Source organism: Eleutherodactylus coqui, chromosome 1 (genome assembly GCF_035609145.1).
Source record: "Eleutherodactylus coqui strain aEleCoq1 chromosome 1, aEleCoq1.hap1, whole genome shotgun sequence".
Lineage (NCBI taxonomy): Eukaryota > Metazoa > Chordata > Amphibia > Anura > Eleutherodactylidae > Eleutherodactylus > Eleutherodactylus coqui.
Window position 1 is genome coordinate 133,567,465 of NC_089837.1, and position 23,307 is coordinate 133,590,771.

Consider the following 23,307-nt stretch of genomic DNA (forward strand, 5'->3'; position numbering starts at 1 on the left):
GCCAGGGTACCTGTACGCAACACATGGCTGTCTTCACTAGGAAGATCACTTTCAGGATCCTCCTCCTCCTCCTCAGGCCATACACGCTGAAAGGATGACAGGCAAGCAGCAGGGGTACCGTCAGCAGTGGGCCAAGCTGTCTCTTCCCCCTCCTCCTCATCCTCCTCATGCTCCTCCTCCTCCTCCTGAACGCGCTGAGATATAGACAGGAGGGTGCTCTGACTATCCAGCGACATACTGTCTTCCCCCGCCTCCGTTTCCGAGCGCAAAGCATCTGCCTTTATGCTTTGCAGGGAACTTCTCAAGATGCATAGCAGAGGAATGGTGACGCTAATGATTGCAGCATCGCCGCTCACCACCTGGGTAGACTGCTCAAAGTTTCCAAGGACCTGGCAGATGTCTGCCAACCAGGCCCACTCTTCTGAAAATAATTGAGGAGGCTGACTCCCACTGCGCCGCCCATGTTGGAGTTGGTATTCCACTATAGCTCTACGCTGCTCAGAGCCTGGCCAACATGTGGAGCGTAGAGTTCCACCGTGTGGGCACGTCGCACAGCAGTCGGTGCACTGGCAGATTAAAGCGATGTTGCAGGGTGCGCAGGGTGGCAGCGTCCGTGTGGGACTTGCGGAAATGTGCGCAGAGCCGGCGCACCTTTCCGAGCAGGTCTGACAAGCGTGGGTAGCTTTTCAGAAAGCGCTGAACCACCAAATTAAAGAGGTGGGCCAGGCATGGCACGTGCATGAGGCTGCCGAGCTGCAGAGCCGCCACCAGGTTACGTCCGTTGTCACACACGACCATGCCTGGTTGGAGGCTCAGCGGCGCAAGCCAGCGGTCGGTCTGCTCTGTCAGACCCTGCAGCAGTTCGTGGGCCGTGTGCCTCTTATCTCCTAAGCTGAGTAGTTTCAGCACGGTCTGCTGCCGCTTGCCCACCGCTGTGCTGCCACGCCGTGCGACACCGACTGCTGGCGACGTCCTACTGCTGCTGACACATCTTGATTGCGAGACAGAGGTTGCGGAGGAGGAGGAGGAGGAGGGTGCTTTAGTGGAGGAAGCATACACCGCCGCAGATACCACCACCGAGCTGGGGCCCGCAATTCTGGGGGTGGGTAGGACGTGAGCAGTCCCAGGCTCTGACTCTGTCCCAGCCTCCACTAAATTCACCCAATGTGCCGTCAGGGAGATGTAGTGGCCCTGCCCGCCTGTGCTTGTCCACGTGTCCGTTGTTAAGTGGACCTTGGCAGTAACCGCGTTGGTGAGGGCGCGTACAATGTTGCGGGAGACGTGGTCGTGCAGGGCTGGGACGGCACATCGGGAAAAGTAGTGGCGACTGGGAACTGAGTAGCGCGGGGCCGCCGTCGCCATCATACTTTTGAAGGACTCCGTTTCCACAACCCTATACGGCAGCATCTCAAGGCTGATAAATTTGGCTATGTGGACGGTTAACGCTTGAGCGTGCGGGTGCGTGGCGGCGTACTTGCGCTTGCGCTCAAACACTTGCGCTAGCGACGGCTGGACGGTGCGGTGCGAGACATTGGTGGATGGGGCCGAGGACAGCGGAGGTGAGGGTGTGGGTGCAGGCCAGGAGACGGTAGTGCCAGTGTCCTGAGAGGGGGGTTGGATCTCAGTGGCAGGTTGGGGCACAGGGGGAGAGGCAGCGGTGCAAACCGGAGGCGGTGAACGGCCTTCGTCCCACCTTGTGGGGTGCTTGGCCATCATATGTCTGCGCATGCTGGTGGTGGTCAGGCTGTTGGTGGTGGCTCCCCGGCTGATCTTGGCACGACAAAGGTTGCTCACCACTGTTCGTCGGTCGTCAGGCGTCTCTGTGAAAAACTGCCAGACCTTAGAGCACCTCGGCCTCTGCAGGGTGGCATGGCGCGAGGGTGCGCTTTGGGAAACACTTGGTGGATTATTCGTTCTGGCCCTGCCTCTACCCCTGGACACCGCACTGCCTCTTGCAACCTGCCCTGCTGCTGCCCTTGCCTCCCCCTCTGAAGACCTGTCCTGTGTAGGCGTTGCACACCAGGTGGGGTCAGTCACCTCATCGTCCTGCTGCTCTTCCTCCGAATCTTCTGTGCGCTCCTCCCTCGCACTTACTGCCCTTACTACTACCTCACTGCAAGACAACTGTGTCTCATCCTCATCGTCCTCCTCACCCACTGAAAGGTCTTGAGACAGTTGGCGGAAGTCCCCAGCCTTATCCCCCGGACCCCGGGAACTTTCGAATGGTTGGGCATCAGTGACGATAAACTCCTCTGCTTGGAGAGGAACCACTGCTGCCCAATCTGAGCAGGGGCCCGAGAACAGTTCCTGGGAGTCTTCCCGCTCCTGAGCATGTGTCATTGTAGTGGAGTGAGGAGGCTGGGAGGAAGGAGGAGTAGCAGCCAGAGGATTTGGATTTGCAGCACTGGACGGCGCAGAACTGTGGGTGGATGATAGCTTGCTCGAAGCACTTTCTGCCATCCACGACAGGACCTGCTCACACTGCTCATTTTCTAATAAAGGTCTCCCGCGTGGACCCATTAATTGGGCGATGAATGTGGGGACGCCAGAAACGTGCCTCTCTCCTAATCGCGCAGCAGTCGGCTGCGATACACCTTGATCAGGAGCTCTCCCTGTGCCCACACCCTCACTTGGGCCTACGCGTCCTCGGCCACGTCCACGTCCTCTAGGCTTACCCCTATCCCTCAGCATGCTGTATTACCAGTGATTTCCCAGGCAGGAGATAAATTGGCGCAAGACTGCAGGACAAATACAATTTTTCCCTTTTTTTGAAAGGGAGGGCCCACTGACTATATTCAATCAGATAAGATATGTGTTGCACAGAAATGCAGTTATATGAAGTGCAGCAGAGCAGTGACTTTTCCCAGGCAGGAAATAAATTGGCGCAAGACTGCAGGACAAATACAATTTTTCCCTTTTTTGGAAACGGAGGGCCCACTGACTATATTCAATCAGATAAGATATGTGTTGCACAGAAATGCAGTTATATGAAGTGCAGCAGAGCGGAGACTTTTCCCAGGCAGGAAATAAATTGGCGCAAGACTGCAGGACAAATACAATTTTTCCCTTTTTTGGAAACGGAGGGCCCACTGACTATATTCAATCAGATAAGATATGTGTTGCACAGAAATGCAGTTATATGAAGTGCAGCAGAGCAGTGACTTTTCCCAGGCAGGAAATAAATTGGCGCAAGACTGCAGGACAAATACAATTTTTCCCTTTTTTGGAAACGGAGGGCCCACTGACTATATTCAATCAGATAAGATATGTGTTGCACAGAAATGCAGTTATATGAAGTGCAGCAGAGCGGAGACTTTTCCCAGGCAGGAAATAAATTGGCGCAAGACTGCAGGACAAATACAATTTTTCCCTTTTTTGGAAACGGAGGGCCCACTGACTATATTCAATCAGATAAGATATGTGTTGCACAGAAATGCAGTTATATGAAGTGCAGCAGAGCAGTGACTTTTCCCAGGCAGGAAATAAATTGGCGCAAGACTGCAGGACAAATACAATTTTTCCCTTTTTTGGAAACGGAGGGCCCACTGACTATATTCAATCAATAAAATATGTCTTCTGGCCCTGCCTACACAATTCTCTCCCTGTAGTATTACTGCAGGGCGCAATGCTCTGCAGACAGCCGATTTTGAAAAGAAAAAAATATGCAACACTGCTAACAGCAGCCTGCACAGTACTGCACACGGATAGATGTGGCCCTAAGAAGGACCGTTGGGGTTCTTGAAGCCTACACTCACTCATAACACTCTCCCTACCTAACCACCACTTCTGTCCCTGGACTATTACTGCAGGGCGCAATGCTCTGCAGACAGCCGATTTTGAAAAAAAAAAATTAGTGCAACACTTCTAACAGCACCCTCCACAGTACTGCACACGGATAGATGTGGCCCTGAGAAGGACCGTTGGGGTTCTTGAAGCCTACACTCACTCCTAACACTCTCCCTACAGCAGCACCAGCAGCAGCACTTTCCCTCAGCTAACTCACAAGGCATCTGAGGCGAGCCGCAGGAGGGGCCAACTTTTATACTCGGGTGACATCTGATCTCCCCAGCCACTCTCAGCAGGGGGGTGGTATAGGGCTTGAACGTCACAGGGGGAATTTGTAATGCCTTCCCTGTCTTTCAATTGGCCAGAAAAGCGCGCTAACGTCTCAGAGAGGAAACTGAAAGTAACCCGAACACCGCGTGGTGCTCGTTAAGAGTAACGAGCATCCCGAACACCCTAATATTCGCCCGAGTATCAAGCTCGGACGAGTACGTTCGCTCATCACTAATTAGCAGTTTATGCTAAACGATCGCTAAAACTGTCAATCTTTCAATCGATTGTAAGATTGTCATTGCGTATAAATGGGCCTTTACTTCTCTCGGCGGTTGCTGTGAGTACTCAGCTTCCATTCCTGGCAGAAACTAGTTTCCAATGTCTGCACTAGCTGTGACGGCCACCCAGAGGGTATATGCACAATCAACTGACCTCTTAAAGGGCCAGAATGCCTTTAAAATGTCCCTTGACAATAGCTTGTCACCTTTAAATACATAAGGCATCTTTCCGCATAGAGGATGCCTGAGTATTGTGGTCATTTCAGTCTGCTCAAGGTGAAAGTTTATTCTGATTCTCTGATTCTTGACATTTCACTACCCCCAGCTATGTTCCTGGCTCTGACTCTGGCTTGTTATACTGACAATGCTTCTGTCAGCTGCCTGTCCTGACTTCTGGCTTTACTTTCTTGCTGATGTTTCCTACCTTCATCGGTATTCGGGGTTCAACTCTGCCCCACTAGACTATTAGAAGATAATCTGGTTGGCCCAAGCTCTGATGCAACAATGTGCTCAAAAAAGGTCCAGCAAAAGCCAACCATTTTGAGATAACCATGGAGCCAATGACTCGCTACTAGGAGCTATTTTTTTAGGTGAATCAAAATATTATAAATAAATAAATCTTATTGACCATACACCCTACATGGACATTGTCAGGTCCTCTATACAGTAAGTAGAGGGTGAGCCCTCAAAATCAACATATCTGGTGAACCCAATTAAGCCCAGCTGAGGGTGTTTTTCTTTTAAGGCTAGTTTCACACGAGTGTTTTATCATGGCAAAACGCCGGCCGAAAATCGCCACCATCCGAAGCACTGGATTCCAATGCATTTGTTCAGATGAGTGATTTTCCTGTGCATAAAATCAGCCAGCCAGAAAAGACAGCGCATACTGAGCGCATTCCGGACAGCCATTTTTACGCTGGCCAAAAAAGATAGGTCTTGTCCTATCTTTTGCCGGAATATGACGGCTATTCCCATAGATTCCAATGGGAGCCTACGAGTACTATTAGAAAGGGAAGGGGGAGGGAGTTTAGCAGTGGCTTGTGTTGCTAATCTCCCCCCCCCCCCCCCCCTTTCCGGCAGCTCCCATAGCCTAGAGAGGGAGGAAAGGGAGTGTAGCACGACTAGTTCTGATAAGATTCTGCCCCATCCCGCTTCCATCCCCACCCCTCCCCCTTTTTGGCAGCCAGTAGGGGATGGAGAGGGGGAGGAAGTTTGGCAGAGCTGAACTCTCTCACCCTGGCCAATGGTATTCTGGGCTGCGGCGCATACACGCCACACCCGGACATCTGAATGGGTGAGAAAACGGGAGATGCAGCCATGATTTGGTCACGGCTGGCTTTTGTTCATGTGATTTCAGGCCGCGATTCAGGCAGTTGAAAGTCACAGTGTGAAAAAGCCTTCTAGGTGTTCTCCCTAAGGAGAAAAGAGCCCTCATGCATTAAGATGCATTTTACTGTACACCATTTACTGCAGTGCGCACACAAAAGCAGCCTAAGGCCTCGGTCACACGGGTGTTTTTTCCCGCAATTTGTGGATCACATAACGGATGCGCATCCGCAAATCACGTGACCGGGGCCAACGATTCACTGAAAAAGCTGCACCTAGCAGCGTTTTCAGTGAAACCGCCCCACACTGCCCGCTATCCTCTGCCACAGCTGTGCCACAGCTGTGGTAGAGGAGAACGATGTTTGCCCATTGAACTCAATGGAGCCGGCAATACAGCCGGCTCCATTGAAAGCAATGGGCTGCCGGCGAGCGCGGGATGAATTTTCGGGAAGGGCTTAAAAATATAAGCTCTTCCCTGAAAAACATCCTAAAATGTGTAAAAAAAAATAATAATAAAAAAAAAATATATATATATACTTACCTTTTCCCTGCAGACGAAGTTCAGCTGCGTCTGGCCGGCAGTTCTCCTGAACTGCTCTGTGTAGTATTCAGCAGGCGGGGATTTAAAATCCCCGCCTGCTGAATGGTCTGCCTCTGATTGGTCACAGCCCTCACCAATCAGAGGCAGCTCTCACTCACCCATTCATGAATTCATGAATGGGTGAGTGAGTGCTGCCTCTGATTGGTTGAGTGCAGGGACCAATCAGAGGCAGCTCTCAGCTGTCATTCAATAGTAACAGCTGTGGCAGAGGAGAACGGTCTTTAAGTATATGTTCTCAATGGGGTCAGCGCTGCTGCTGCCGGCCCCATTGAGCGCATATATAGAACACAGCGATGCGCAGAACGCAGATAGGCGCGTTCTGCGAATCATTGTGTCCTATAATTGATCGCACATCCGCATGAAAAGCGGACATGTGACCGATCCCATTGGGATGCATTTGGTCTATAGATCTGCAGATCGCAAGCGCGTCTGCAGATAGGACCAAAAAACGGTCGTGTGACCAAGGCCTTAATAATAAAACATAACTACCCCCTAACATAACCATGATGTGAAGCAGAACTAGAAGTTTTGTAAATGAACAAGTAAATTGCATCATGTATTTTCTTTTTGTATTAAATGAATAAATGCGGCCACAGCAACACAACAATGGTCTGTGATTATAACGTTTGAATGAGTCCAGAGAGAAGTTATATGAGGATACATAGCAGAAAGTCTGGCATCTGCAGGTGTTCAATTAGAACAAATGATGATTACACAGTATAAACACTGGAATAGGTAATAGAACTGTTGCTGCTTCCATGTGCTGCCAAAATATGTCACTGTTTTAAATGCCAATCAAGCTTGTTATTCATACCTGGCTTCAGTAGTGACATCTGGTTGCTGAGTAGGAAATATATAACCTCCTCTGAGATGAAGTCCAAGTTTGTCTTTTGGGAGATACATGTTCACACTCTCTTTCCTCCGTTCATACTTTGAACCCTACAAAGAAGATAAATGCGGGAGTCTATTTAGTATATTTACTTGTTGTCTAAACCCTATACCAGCCACATTACAATTGGAAAAGCCCTCTTGAAAATGTCACTTTATATTGTATATTTTTGATTTATGTCTCAAGTAAATATACTTGGCACATAACTCGGCTGCCCTAAATGCATTTAATCCCTTATTGACATAACTGATTTTAGCCTTAAAGGGGTTGTCCCGCGCCGAAACGGGTTTTTTTTTTTTTCAACCCCCCCCCCGTTCGGCGCGAGACAACCCCGATGCAGGGAGGTAAAGAAAGCTCACCGGAGCGCTTACCTGAATCCCCGCGCTCCGGTGACTTCTCTACTCACCGCTGAAGATGGCCTCTTCCTCCGTGGACCGCAGCTCTTCTGTGCGGTCCACTGCCGATTCCAGCCTCCTGATTGGCTGGAATCGGCACGTGACGGGGCGGAGCTACACGGAGCTACACGGAGCCCCATAGAAGACTGCAGAAGACCCGGACTGCGCAAGCGCGGCTAATTTGGCCATCGGAGGGCGAAAATTAGTCGGCACCATGGAGACGAGGACGCCAGCAACGGAACAGGTAAGTATAAAACTTTTTATAACTTCTGCATGGCTCATAATTAATGCACAATGTACATTACAAAGTGCATTATTATGGCCATGCAGAAGTGTACAGACCCACTTGCTGCCTCGGGACAACCCCTTTAAGGACTACTACATTTTTTTCACCCTCTGTGTTCTAGCGGTCATAGCTTTTCTATGTTTAATTCATTGTAGCTTTATGAGACCTTGTATTTTGTGGGACAAGTTGCAGCTTTTATAGGAACCATTTTAGGGTACAAATAATGTGTTGAATAAGTAAAAACCCAGTAATTCTATCATTTTGCGGATTCATTTTTACAGTGTTTGCTATAATATGTTATAGGCTGATGCAATTAAAATGATACAAAGTTATATAGTTATTATTTTATTACTTCTGCACAATAAAAACACTTATCAGCATATAATTTGTTGCTGCCGCATTCCATGTGGATTTTGTTGCATTTTTAACTGCGGCATGCATTCTGCAGAACATTTTGATGAATTTCTTGCATTCTTTTTCACAGACTTTAGTTGCAGAATTATTATGTCTTGTATTTTAGAAATCCACAAAAATAATTGTGCAAGATGTTGTTAATTCTGCAGCAGAAACTTTTCCGCAGCAGAATTGAATCTTACAGTTTTGAAGTAAAGGAGTGCGGATTTTAACAGTTGCAGAATTCAAGCCGCATAGGAATAACATTGTGATGCAGAAATATCTGCGCGGACAAATTTCATCCCGTATTAAAGGTTCTTTACTTTTATGTTCACATTGATGTTACATTAGCGTTTTTTTTTTTACAGGAGGACTTTTTATTAATACCTTTTTGGGGTACATATGATTTCATGATTACTTTTTATTCCTGTTTTTGAGAGGTGAGATGAACAAAAAATAACTATTCTGGCATTTCTTTATAGGCTGAAGTGAGAGTGGCAACTTGAAAAGAGTCAGATTTTCATGCTGCCCATGGATTTCAGCTGATGATAGCGTGGGATCTGGAGAGTGGGTAAGTATAAAAAGTGTATCAATTAGTTTATGGTGCTGTGGGAAGGTGACAGATTTCCTTTAAAGCAAGATCAAAGCTGTGGCTCTACCTTTGATCTAGCCAGAGAAAGATTATATAGTTGATTTCCATTATAGATCATAAGATGTGGAACTGCAGGGGATTTCATGCAGAAACCATGTGGACTCCACATGGATTCTTTATTGGATCCTCTGCCATAAAAAAAGCATTGTCAACATTCCCTAAGGGCACATTCACATGGGGCAAAATCACTACTGGCATTCCTTAACAGAATACCCACAACAGTTCTGCTGTAAATCCAAGTGAGTGATGTCAATGTCAAACTGATAGTCAAGGCAACATAAATGAATCCTGTAATTGGCTACTAGCTATTGCTGAGATCCAAAGGTAAAAAGAGAGTAGAAAGATATAAAACTATTCATCCCTTACATCGCATTTATTTGGATTTAACATGAAATAAATTATTGGAAGTTTTCACTCAATAAAATCACCTGCTGATACTAATGACTTACTGTATCATAATCATACCAGACAGAATCAGGAATGTACGCAGTGACATATTCAGTATTCTGAAATGATAAATAAATGAACACATTTACATAATATATAAGACATGCATGTATTAGTTAATTTATGTCTCTTCATGTTTCTTAATGCTTTGAAAATAAAAGTGATCATAGGTCACACAGAAGGCAAGGCAAGGTGTTTTTGTTGCAATTTTTTTTCTGTTTTTAAAAAAAGTTTTACTGGAAATATTAAAAAAAATATACTAATCAAAAAAAATTCAAAACTCTTTAAAAAATATCTTTAAAAAGGAGTTGGCTCACTGTAAACTTCAAAGAGAAACTGCACAATGTAAAGGGCTGTCCGTTTCCAACAGAAAGACATCTCTATACAAACAGTGACCAGCGCAGATGATTATCTGATCACAAGGGGCTCTGATAGTGGCCCCCTCCTATCTGTTATTGATGACCTATCCAGATGATAAGTCATTAATAGCCAGAAGTGGGACAACCCCTTTACCACAAAAACCTGATTGTTCACCTCCGCAATGATGCAGGAAAAAAAATCCAAACTGCGAATGTCTGGCAGCTCGCCATGCGGACCATCCACAGTACAGAGAAGATGAAGTAAAAGAAGGTATGTGCAGATTCAAGCTGGGCACAGGGTCATATTCTGCTGTGGGATTCCGAATGTGGAATCCAACCCGCCCGTGTGCAGGCGGCCTTATGTATGCAAATCAAAACACAATCAGCACACTATGTATCCTGCAGTCTTTTAAAAGATGAGCGAAATGCATTCAAATGGAATGTATTTGCTCAATCTTTTGGCTGCTGAACAGTGGATTTTATGCAGAGCTAAAATCCATTGTTTAAACAGAAAGTGCACAATGCCAGCATTTACATGTAACAGCAATCACTCATTTTCGTTTGGATGAATTTTGAGTGATAATAATCCTTCTACGTAAAAGGGCTTTTATTTTGTAAGGAGGGGGAGAAGATAGTCACAACTGATCACCTATTGTGAATGGTTTATCCTGTGTTATCTACATATAGATGTAACCTGTCAGTGTAATCCTGCCTGTGATGTTAGTGAGAGGTTTTCTCTACAGATCAGGAAGTGACTGACTAATATTAGGCTATGAGGTCAGTGTGAAAAATGTAGGATTTTAGGATTTTTTAAAATTTAGATTCTGACTCAAAATGAAAAAGAACAAAATCACCAAAAATTCATAGAAAATATGTTAAACAGAAAAACTGGGAATTATATGTGATTTTTTATTGACACTTTCCATTTAAAACATTTAAGCAGAGTTTAAGTGGTGTTTTTTGGTCATTTTTGTTAGCTGGAAATGCAGCTGCTACATGTTTGCCAATAGAAAATTATGAAATTATCTTCTACCCTATCCCATATGGCGCATATGACTATTAAAATGAAAACATTTTGTTTAAAAAGTCAGAAATACTATTTACAGTATTAAACTATTACAGTAGAATAATAAATAAATGAAACAATTACAAAAATATAAAGACAACAGAATATAATAGAAAGCAAAACATATGCACCGGATCAAGAACAGGTGTAATAAGAAGTCCTGGCCCCCATAAAAATTGTCTGTCTATTGCCCAAGTTTGTGGATCCGAATAAAATCTAAAAAGAGAAGATAAGAAAGATGTGTTTAATCAGCCTTTTATATTAATTAATACAGATGTTGTAAATATCCACAAATAATTCATCTGCTTATATAATCTGATAAAGCAGCCATTTATTTATATTTCTAGAGAACTGTTACATGAATTTCTTAAAGGGAATGATTTATATGGAGACGCTTTATATTATGAAGAGCTAAACATGAATTCCCTAAAGATTAGAGTGACAGTGTCATCCCTGCAGGGAATTGAAAATCCCTGTCAATTCCTTCAAGCCTCATCTTACAATAAAAACACTACTTATGTTATTATACATGGAGACATCGAAGATTGACAGCAGAAGAGAGAAGACCACATGGCTGATCTAGTCTGCCTTTATATTATTTCCTTCATATTTCTCTCCTAGGATAGATCTATACTTATTCCTGGCATGTTTGAGGTAATTTACTCTTGATTTTCCAACCACATCTACCGGAAGTTTGTTTCAAGCATCTACTGTTCTTAGTAAATACAGTGTTTTCTGACATTGCTTCTTTCCCTCTCCACTTACCAAGGCTCTCAGTCTGTGCACTTCAGATATAGAATACAAGCTGCTGTAAATGGGGTCTGTATTCTGCCAACAGTGTATGCAGGACAGAGGTAAGGAACACTGAGATAGAGCTTATTCACATAACCATGTATTCAACTAGGCTCACCACTACAGAGCGTAGTAGCGTATGAATGAAGTAAAAAAATATATGTTTTACCTTTCAAACTCCACGCTAGTTTGAAAAAAAAGGAGGAAGATAGGTGTAGTATTAACTATGTGCAAGAAAGATAAGGCAAGTCCTATCTTTTCTCAATTATACTATTAACAGGCGAGAATACCGTTATATAGCTGTGAATATTATGGCCGAATAATGGGACTAAAGGCTAATTTAGACTCAACAATTTTCGCTCACAAATCGCTCACAGCCGTCTTTTGAGCGATAAACATTGCGTCTAACTGCACTGACATCGAGCAGTTTTCGTTAAGCAGTCGCTGATTGTTGTCTTTCAGCGTGCTGAAAGACAACAATCAGCCTTATCAGGAATTCACAGCGGGATACAGCTGATACTATTGTTTCAGCTGTATCCCTGTCCCTGAACACAGGCGGGGTATGAAGAACACAGCGGTCCAGATGTGTTCTTCATACTCCACATGGAGCGCACAGTTGTATACCAGCTGAGCGCTCTGTGAACAGCCAAGGTATGAAGAACACAGCGCTCCAGCTGTGTTCTGAATACTCTGCACGGAGCGCTCAGCTGTATAACACCCGAGCACTCCGAGCAGAAAACAGCTGGATGCAGAAGACAAGCGGCCCCGCTTGACTTCTGTATACCCCGCTCGGAGGGCAAAGTGATCGCTCAACGTTTGAGCGATCACGTTGTGCTGAATTCACACAACGATTATTGCTTAAAAGTTGCTCAAAAGGCATCTTTTCAGCGATAATCATCATGTCTAAACCAGCCTTAAATCACAACCATCTGAAGAAACCTTCATGTATTCCTTGGTTTACTTATTATTGGAGACAGAGATAGCCAAGATGTAGCATTTCATAAGTACTGCTACTGTAGCTCTAAGAGCGAGTTCACACATAGCAGAGTTGCTGCAGAATCTTGGCTGCAGGATGTGAGCAGTACAATGTAAGTGAATCAGGTTTTAACAAACCTCATTCCCTGAGGGTATGATCACACATTGGCGAATAAATCTGTACCAAAATCAGCAGAATTCATTCATTGCATTGCAAACAATGAGTTCTGCCATGAAAATCTGCTGCAATTCTGCAAGAAATAGGGCATGCTGCAAATTTGGAAATTTGCAGCATGATTATTTTTTTAGCTATAAATTAGCAGTGTTCGATAGAACTCCATTCACTTACATTGTACTGTAAATTGCGGCTGAATTTTGACTCGCATTCCACAGCTGAAATATTGCAGCGATTCCGCTTTGTGTAAACTCCCCCTAAGGTCACTTGCACACTGCAGTGTTCTCATCAGTATTTTGCACCAGTATTTGTAAGCTACATCCAAGTTTAGAATCTATAGAGAAAAAGTCTAAAGTATTTGCACATCTTCTGTTTTTAACACTCAGGCCTTAGTCACACGGGCGTTTTTTCGCGCGATTTGCGCATGCGCATGCGTCCGGTGATTTTATAAAACCATTGCTTTGCAATGGTATCGGACACATGCGCTCGTCCGATAAATTATAGAACAGAAATCGCGCCGACCCCATTGAGAACATATAGTAGACAAATCATTCTTCTCTGCCACAGCTGTAACAGCTGTGGCAGAGAAGAATGATGTTTGCCCATTGAATTCAATGCAGCCGGCAATACAGCCGGCTCCATTGAAAGCAATGGGCTGCCGGCGAACGCAGGATGAATTTTCGGGAAGTTCGGGAATTCCCTGAAATTCATACAGAAATGTGTAAAAACAAAAATATATATATATATATACTCACCTTGTCCCGGCAGACTGAGTTCAGCCGCGGCCAGCGGCAGTTCTCCTGAACTGTTCAGAGTAGTATTCAGCAGCCGGGGATTTAAAATCCCCGCCTGCTGAATGAGCTGCCTCTGATTGGTCATAGCCTGACCAATCAGAGGCAGCTCTCACTCACACCCATTCATGAATTCATGAATGACAGCTGAGAGCTGCCCCTGATTGGTCCCTGCGCTGAGCCAATCAGAGGCAGCACTCACTCACCCATTCATGAATTCATGAATGGGTGTGAGTGAGAGCTGCCTCTGATTGGTCAGGCTGTGACCAATCAGAGAGAGGCAGCTCATTCAGCAGGCGGAGATTTTAAATCCCCGGCTGCTGAATACTACTTTGAGCAGTTCAGGAGAACTGCCGCCGTCCGCGGCTGAACTCCGTCTGCCGGGACAAGGTGAGTATATATTTTTTGTTTTGTTTTTACACATTTCTGGATGAATTTCAGGGAATGCGCATCTGCAAATCGCGTGACCGGGGTCGAAAAATCGCCCGAAAAATCTGCTCCTAGCCGCGTTTCCCTTGAAACGGGCCAGAGCAGTGGAGCGCTATCCAGCCCATTGAATTCATTGGAGCCGGCAATACAGCCGGCTCCATTAAAAGCAATGGGCTGCAGGCGATCTTAGGATGAATTTTCGGGAAGGGCTTAAAAATATAAGCCCTTCTCTGAAAATCATTCAAAAATGTGTAAAAACTTTTTATGAATTTATGAATTCATGAATGGGTGAGTGAGTGCTGCCTCTGATTGGCTCAGCGCAGGGACCAATCAGGGGCAGCTCTCAGCTATTGAATGACAGCTGAGAGCTGCCCCTGATTGGTCCTTGCGCTGAGCCAATCAGAGGCAGCTCATTCAGCAGGCGGGGATTTTAAATCCCCGGCTGTTGAATGCTACTCACAGCAGTTCAGGAGAACTGCCGGCCGTCCGCAGCTGAACTCTGTCTGCCGGGACAAGGTGAGTATATATTTTTTTTACTTGTTACACATTTTTGGATGATTTTCAGGGAAGAGCTTATATTTTTAAGCCCTTTCCGAAAATTCATCCTGAGATCGCCTGCAGCTCATTGCTTTCAATGGAGCCGGCTGTATTGCCGGCTCCATTGAATTCAATGCGCTGGACAGCTCCGGCCCGTTTCTATTGAAACGCGGCTAGGAGCAGTATTTTCGGGCGATTTTTTGGCCCGGTCACGCGATCTGCGGATGCGCATCCGTCATGCGATCCGCAAATCGCGGGAAAAAACGCCCGTGTGACTAAGGCCTCACTCCTGTTTTTGGATACCAAATACTGATAAAAATACTTACCAAAATACTGCCATGTGAAAGTAGCCTAAGGTCCCATTTAGTCTCCAGTATTTTGGTCGATATTTTGTATCAGTATTCATAAGTCAAAACCAAGAGTGGATCTAAAATATGAAAAAGATATGTACATCTTTCCATTATACTTTCTTTCTGCCTGTTCTATTTGTGGTTTTGTCTCACGAATACTGATGCAAAAGACTCTCCAGAATACTATTAGACTTCTGGCCCTAATCCCAGTGACGATGTTCATCCCCATATCACTGACAGTGGGTCAGGCAATCAGTTGATCAGCGAGTGGCGAGTGAGGATAGATCATCAATTGTAAAAAAAAAACAGAAAATCCCTTTAAGCGGTTAAATCTGAACCAATGTTGATCTACACTGAGGGCTCCGTCACACGGGCGCATTGCCCCCCCCCCCTGTTACTGCAGCCAGCAGATGGCTGTACCTGAAGACGGAAGTCTCTCTGCAGCGCCAGGAGGAATAACATGTGACCGGCTTCATTGCCGGTCATGTGTTCTTTCATCAGCGCTGGAGAGAGACGGCCGTCTTCAGGTACAGCCGTCTTCTAACTGTCAGTCACATGGGCGCATCGGCGCCGGTGTACGTGTGCCGATGCGCTCGTGTGACTGAGCCCTAAAGAAGCACGGCGCTACCACAGTGAGGGCGAAAACACTTGGGTGTGTTTTTCTCCCCATATGTGACCATGGTAATCATGGCCGTAAAATGGCACAAAACGAATCTACTGATTTCAATAGGATTTCAGTGGTTTAGTTTTCACTACTTGGATTTCCAAGTCATTAATGCTACGGCTGAGAAAAGATAGGACGTGCCCTATCGTTCCACAATTTTTTTCAAGCTCTTGCGCGGAGTTTAAACAGCTGGTAAAGAGGAAGAAATTACTTGTCCAGGCGCAACTTCGCTTCATAGCAGTAAGTGCAATTGTGCTTGCAGCACTGTGTTTTCGCTCTGAGTGAAAAAGAAATTTTTGTAAACATATTTTGGTAAAGGTAAAACTTAATTCTAGATACATACTCATGAAGTAAGGGCCGCACCACAGTTTCTCCTCTAATGTGTGCTTTGTAGAACAGTGTGTAAAGGTATGGCAGCAGGGTGTATCGGATGTTCAGATAATGCCTTGATGAGTTTACAAGAAGAGAATCTGCTCCAAAGAAAGCAGGATCTTGTGGCTAAAAGGAAATAAAGAAAGGAATAAAGAATAACTGAAACAAAATTATTTGATTTAGTCAGCATAAACACCATACACAAGTAGAAACTAAGTCCCACTATCAAAATTGATGTGATTGTTTGCACTTATCTTATGTTTTTATTTACAATTTTTTTTCGCTTTTGTTAGAGATCAGCTATTTTTGCTGGAAAACATGGATCAGCCCACTCGTGTAAAGTATCATGGTGGCCATTTAAATGAATAACTTTCAAGGTGATCAGTAGGGGAGATTAAAAAGTTAGCCTACTGCAGTTGGGGAATTGCTATAATAATTATAGCAATTATAATTGATGTTTATTGCATAACTGCTGTTTCCCTAACTTTCAGAAGTCAATGGATATTACATAAACAGTGTCGTTCAGTGAAATACGCTGTTTCCGGTGGTCCTGTTTTATAGAAACAGCACAGCCGACTGTGCTGTGCAATTTGCATAACTCCCATTGACTTCTGTGGGAGTTATGGAAACAGCATAGTGCAGGATAGTTGGTTATTTCTATCCTCCTGGCTACCACATTAAGTATTAGTGGGGGTCAGAATAAAATATAGGTGCAGATCACAAAGGTCAGGCCTGCACCTATAAGACTTTTATAGCATATCCTATGGATATGCCATAAATGTTTGAGATGGGAATGTCCTTTTAATGCACTATTTTGTTAATGTAATCAAATAATTACTGCTTTTACTATATAACAATCGGAAGAACAACCGCATTTTGACATCAAATTTTCAGTTGTGAAGAAGTTACCTCGTAATTCTCAGCATTGTGGTTTCTAGCAAATGGATAAAATGCCCCAACTTGCATCCATCGTCTGCACAGATCTTCAGTGCAATTATCAAAGAAGCCACAGATATCTGCACCAATCTAAAGGAAAGATGTTGAAACAGTTATTCACCAAAATATGTAAATATTTATTATATATAACACCTATGTCTATTAAATAGGCTTTATGTCACTTTTTAAGGCCTTAGTCAGACGGACTTTTTTTCGCACGATTTGCGGATCGCATGACGGATGCGCATCCGCAAATCGCATGACCGGTGGCCGAAAATCGCCCGAAAATCTGCTCCTAGCCGCGTTTCATTAGAAACGGGCCGGAGCTGTCCAGCGCATTGCATTCAATGGAGCCGGCAATACAGCCGGCTCCATTGAAAGCAATGCGCTGCGGGTGAGTGTGGGATGAATTGTCGGGAAGGGCTTAAATATATAAGCCCTTCCCTGCAATTCATCCAGAAAAATGTTAAAATAAAAAAAATATATATACTCACCTGCTCCCGGCAGCCGGAGTCCCGCGCGGCCGGCCTGCAGTGGGTGTGAAGGGGGTGTGACTCAAAGCTGCCCCTGATTGGCTCAACCTGAATTCATGAATGGGTGTGAGTCAGACCTGCCTCTGATTGGCTCAGCGCTGAGCCAATCAGGGGGCAGGTCTGACTCACACTCCCTTCACACCCACTGCAGGTCGGCCGTGCGGGACTCTGGCTGCCGGGAGCAGGTGAGTATATATATTTTTTTTATTTTAACACTTTTCTGGATGAATTGCAGGGAAGAGCTTATATATTTAAGCCCTTCCCGACAATTCATCCAGCGCTGTCCGGCAGCCCATTGCTTTCAATGGAGCCGGCTGTATTGCCGGCTCCATTGAATTCAATGGGCAAACATCGTTCTTCTCTGCCACAGCTGTTACAGCTGTGGCAGAGAAGAATGATTTGTCTTCTATATGTTCTCAATGGGGTCGGCGCTGCTGCCGCCGGCCCCATTGAGCGCATATAGAGAGGAGAACAGGAATCGCAGATCGCAGATAGGTGCGATCTGCGATTTCTGTTCTATAATTTATCGGACGAGCACATAAAAAGCGCTCATGTGTCCGATACCATTGCAAAGCAATGGTTTTAAAAAATCGCCGGATGCATGTGCATGCGCAAATCGCGCGAAAAATCGCCCGTCTGACTAAGGCCTAATGGTGTTTTCCCAATGTCTGATAACTGGGTGAAAAATTTGAATTACTGTATATGATTGAAATGTGGAATATTTTCACTATCCCCTTTTTCCTGCCGTTTGAAGGGTATTAATATTCCTTTAGGAGATCCAACCAGTAGGAAATCTTAACCCTTTCCAATCTAATTTGTATCCTGGTTTTCCTAGGGGGCTTACTCTTTTTCTGCTGTTATACAACAGCGCTATCTGCTGGCTAAAGCCAGTACTGCATGAGGTGACACCTTGGATAGGCTCCGACAGCAGAGAGGCTGGCAATATACAGTAAGAGAACCCCGACGGACGTCTACCAACATTGGAGCTGTACAGCCTTAAATCATAATGTCTTTAGACGTCAGACAGTGGATTGGAAAGGGTTAAAAGAGCAATGCTCCATGTGCAGTAGGTCTCTTCCAAAAGAACAAACTGTCTTCTTAGTGACATGTCTAGTAGGCTACACTGTAAGTCAATGTCTGGAGACTAATTCCCAATATGTAAGTGAACAGTCTCCAAGCATACAATTCATTTATATGGGTCGTCTCTGTGTGATTATTTGTCTTGTTATAAAAGTTGTAAGATATTTCATTCTGTACTGTATATACTGCTATACATATTTTTATTTAATTGCATTAATTTGCAATTACTTTTTTATAATGAATTTGTTAGAGCAGTATTATATTTTTCTTTTTTCAATGTAGACTATTCTAGCATCTAGGTATATATAGATCTCTGTTTACAAAGCTTTTATGCCACTGAATATTTAGCTGCAAATGTTGCCTATTTTTCAGCTGCGCTCGGTGTTGACTGTCACTAAAACATCCAATTGGCAATAAAATGGATCATGATGTTCTACACAAATAAACACAATTTACTGCTAATTCCCATAGATGACCATTTGTTTTGCAGGCTTATTTATGTAATGTGCTTACATAAGGTATTCCAAAAAGACCGAACTCAAGCATTCCTGGTATAGCCCATTTAATATCATTCCAATTGGCAGCATTATCTCCAAGCCAATGTCCTGAGTGTTTGCCTGATCCAGCAAAAGTGGATCGAGAAAAAATGATGCTTCTTTTTCCAGGGAAAACAGTTTTGATGGCTCTGAAAATGAAAAGTCATTATAAAAATGTAGCTTACCGCAACTATTGTCCTGATTACATGTATGCTTTATGATTACTCTGCTTCAAAAATACTGCAAAGCATTTCTATTCATTTATACTATTTGAAGAAAATATAATTGAGGATTCTGGGTACTTTGTAGCTTAAGAAAATCAAAATGTATTATTTTTCAATATTGTATATAAACGGCATACACACTGTAGTAGTAGTTAGTCAGTTCTTTATGACATAAATTACTGATCTTTTTATGTACCGTATGCTTTTGTATTAAAGGGAGATTCTAGAAAAAATGCAGTGTATCAATGTAAAGTGAGTCCTTCAGATCCTAGGTAAGTAATAGCTTCTTTATCTAATTATAGTATAAAGATACCTTTGTATTGAGAAACTATTATTCCGCTAGTCACTCAGAAAAGCCATTGACGTTTACAAATAGAGATGAGCGAGCATACTCGCTTAGGCAAACTACTTGGGCGAGTAGTGCCTTATGCGAGTACCTGCCCGCTCGTCTCTAAAGATTCGGGTGCCGGCAGGGGCGGGGAGCGGCGGGGGAGAGCGGGAAGGAACGGGGGGAGATCTCTCTCTCACTCTCCCCCTTCCCGCTCCCCCCTGCTCACTCCCGCAACCCACCGCTCTCCCCCGCTGGCAGCCGAATCTTTTGAGACGCTCTTGGCTTTTACTGTCTGTGAAATAGAGTTTGAGTGGAGTTACAGCATTCATGGTCAACTGCTGCTTTATTTAAATTCTCATGACTGTAGTTAGTAAGAATTTGGGACTGCACTTGTGGGAATCAGTGGATGCCCATGTGAGAGAAAATTTAGTTTGGTTCATTGATCTTGGTTCATTCTGATGATCCCTTTAAGGCATTCAGAAGGAACACGATAGCCTGGTCATAAACCATGTACAGACTTCTGAAATCTTGTACTTTCCCAAAATGTGGAGACACAATTACGTGCCAAATTATCTTAGAAATGGTATCAGGATGTTGCAAGAATTGCTGAGTGTGTAGGGGTTATCCTTTAATTGTGCTGTTTATATGACACCTGCAAATTCCAATGTGTTTACGCCAAATATGATATCTTGAGCCTGAGAAAATCATCTTTTAGCCAAAAATGTGTATAACCTTATATCTTGCATATGTGTCATTTGTATAATCCTTCCCATATCTATATAATAGTTACGCCTTTTGTTTCCTCTCAATAAAATTACGGTGTCGGGTGCCTGGACTCCCAGAACCCCATTACCATTAACTTGATTCAGATCTGCTGTCTGAGTTTTTGGTTAAGTCACTTGTGACTCTTATTTACTGACTTTACCTGATTTAGCTGCACTTCTTTAACACCTAGTTACATAACCCCCTATCAGTTCTACATTAATGACCTGCGGATAGGTAATTACATGGGCGTACGTATAAGGGGTGCAGAGGGTGCGGTCGCACATGGACCCAGTAGCCCTAGGGGGCCCATAAAGTCTCTGTTGCCCATAGTGCAAACCAATACTATCAATGAAGCTTTATAGTTGAGGGGCCCAGTTCCAGAGTTTGCACTGAAGCCCAGCAGCTTCAAGTTATGCCTCTGGGTAATTAGTGTTTATGGTAGAAAAACATTTAATGTAAAGAGCAAATTTAATATGCAGATATATTTGTTTGAACACCAGTTCATTCCTTTTTATAGACCAAAATACATGTGCTATTTCATCCACTAAATTATTGCTTTACTATGTTAAGATACAAGCAAACTCGGACTGACCCACAGGGGATCAGGGTAATCTCCCAGTGGGTCCCGGGACACTCTCTACACTACATATGGATAGGCAGTGTACAACAACTCAAACAAATAATAATTGCATGTAGCTGGTTAGTGGGCCCTCAGAATAAATTTTACAAGAGGGGTGTAGGATCCCAAGTTCAACACTGGATACAAGATCAGGTGGAATTTAACATAATTACACTATGGCCTTACTTTCATAATGATTTTCAAACACAAAAAAGTAAATAACATTGAAATATGTAATTGTTTAGGGTCTAATAATAATAATGAAACTTACTCTTCTGTAGAAAGAATCATGGAATATCCATACAAACTATGTACATCATAATGGGAACCCCAGGCTTGTCGTGCATCCATACAGACTGTCTTCGAATACATTACGCGATCCATAATTGCTTAACACAAACAAAAGAAAGATATTTTCTCATGTAGAAACCTTTAGCCACAATTTGTTCATCCAATTTCCACAAAGATACTTTTCTTAGAAGAGTGAATTATAAATGTGCTAGTTCCTTGATACATGACCATGCAGCTTGTACTAAGGCTGTTTAATGAACATCATAGTTCAAAGTGATCAATAAGTCAAGCTGCAGACAAACTCTGCCATTAACCTTTACAACTACTATTAAAATATTTTAGAAGTACTTTTGAGGTGACACGTTAATTAGCGTCTAGCTTATGTTTTGTTTATTAGGCTTAAAGATAAATATCAAGTGGAAATGTGTTACAAAGATCCGTTTAGCAGCTTGTTTTTATTCTGATATAGTAAAGGAGATTTTGAATCGTATATTCAGGAAAAATTATTATACTGTTTATAGAATTCATCTTGTCAACATGACTTGCTAGGCCAGGTTCGTCTGTAATATTCCAATGAACATATGTCCAAGTCATAAACAAGTGAATGCCTATATAGTTGCCTATGTCTGCCATTGACATTAATTAAACAAAGAATGCAGCACATGATAGATATGAGATAGATAGATAGATAGATAGATAGATAGATAGATAGATAGGAGATAGATAGATAGATAGATAGATAGATGTGTTTGTATGATTTGTATTGATAAGCATTGTTCCTGTACGGTTGAAGTGTAGGTCACTCATACGGCAACTGTGTAGCTAACGTTAGTCTACAGGCACATTAAAATTGTCAAATTTTTTTGCAAGCTGCTTTTATTATCAAAGTTGCCCAAAAATTGCTTAATCCCAGTTTGTTTCACTTCTGGAATCTGCAGCAATTAGCTGTAATCTGCAGTGGAATGGATAGACCATGTGGTCTTAAATGGACCTTGTGGTCTTTTTCTGCCATCAAGCTTCTATGTTTCTATGGAAGACGTAGTAGATGCTTGGAACAAATTTCCAAAAGATGTAGTTAGAAAATAAATATAAAATTAATTTGTGTCTGAGATAAACATATATTATTGTATTTTTATTTTTCTCTTATGATAGATACTGTGTTTCCACAAAATAAGCCCTACCCCGAAAATAAGCCCTACCCTGATTTTTGGCTTTTTGGGGGGAGGTTTGAAATATAAGGCATACACTGAAAATAAGCCCTAGCTAGACTACATAAAAAAATGAATACATTACCTAGCTGAAGCAACATGATGGCTGTGATTGGCTGAGAGCAGCGAGTGCTGCATTGATTGCTGAAAGCAGCACTCGCTGGCCAATCAGAGCCATTGCATCAGAGAAAATTTGGGGGGGGGGAGTGCGGGGGTGAGTGGAGAGTTGTGGAAGGGAGCGGGTGGGAGAGAGCGCTCTCTCTCACCCTCCCCCCCGCTCCCCTCGCTGCCCCCTGTTCCCTGCGCCCCCCCTCCCGAATTTTCTCTGACGAGCATGCAGTTACTCGAAAATAGCGGTGCTCACTCTCGAGTAACTGCCCTTACCGAGCATGCTCGCTCATCTCTAATTTTCATTGGAGCACTAGCTCAAGGTCCCATAATCTCATTGCTTCAAAAAAGCCCTTTGGACATATATTTGCATTTTGATATGTGCAAAATTGTGGCAAAATAGGCACGACCATTCTTTAGGTCGTAAATAACAAAAGTAAAGGAGTTGCGACTTGATTATTCAATTCTAAGCGCGTAAGTAAGTGACCCCCTATGTAATGTAACTGCGAACACATATCTGTAACAAACAAATGTGAGAATTAGCACAAGCATTCTTTAGGTTGTAAATAGGAAATGTAAAGGGGGTCACAACTTCAATATTTAATTCTAAGCCTGAAAAACTGTGTGGAAATCCACGATACATGAGATAGTTATTTTCTCAGAAACCATAAAGCCTAGGGAGATGATTTGTATACTGAGGGGGATCTACCTTACCTCTATGTGTATATACTGAGGAGAATCTACTTCACCTCTATGTCCATATACTGAGGAGAATCTAATGCTCCTCTATGTGTATATACTAAGGAGAATCTACCTCACCTCTATGTGTATATACTGAGGAGA

General features: G+C 43.6%; 1 protein-coding gene across 2 annotated transcripts in view; it reads right to left on the bottom strand.

Moving 5' to 3' along the window:
* SI (sucrase-isomaltase) overlaps positions 1-23,307 on the bottom strand; it is a 293,147-nt gene that overhangs the window by 159,409 nt on the left and 110,431 nt on the right. For both annotated transcript variants that reach the window (XM_066600648.1, XM_066600657.1), the window contains exons 16-22: positions 21,129-21,246; positions 18,896-19,067; positions 16,743-16,859; positions 15,805-15,959; positions 10,880-10,964; positions 9,326-9,382; positions 7,076-7,200 (exon numbers count right to left, since the gene is read on the bottom strand). In XM_066600648.1, the coding sequence (XP_066456745.1) occupies positions 7,076-7,200; positions 9,326-9,382; positions 10,880-10,964; positions 15,805-15,959; positions 16,743-16,859; positions 18,896-19,067; positions 21,129-21,246 (829 nt within the window). The remainder of the gene's footprint in view (positions 1-7,075; positions 7,201-9,325; positions 9,383-10,879; positions 10,965-15,804; positions 15,960-16,742; positions 16,860-18,895; positions 19,068-21,128; positions 21,247-23,307) is intronic.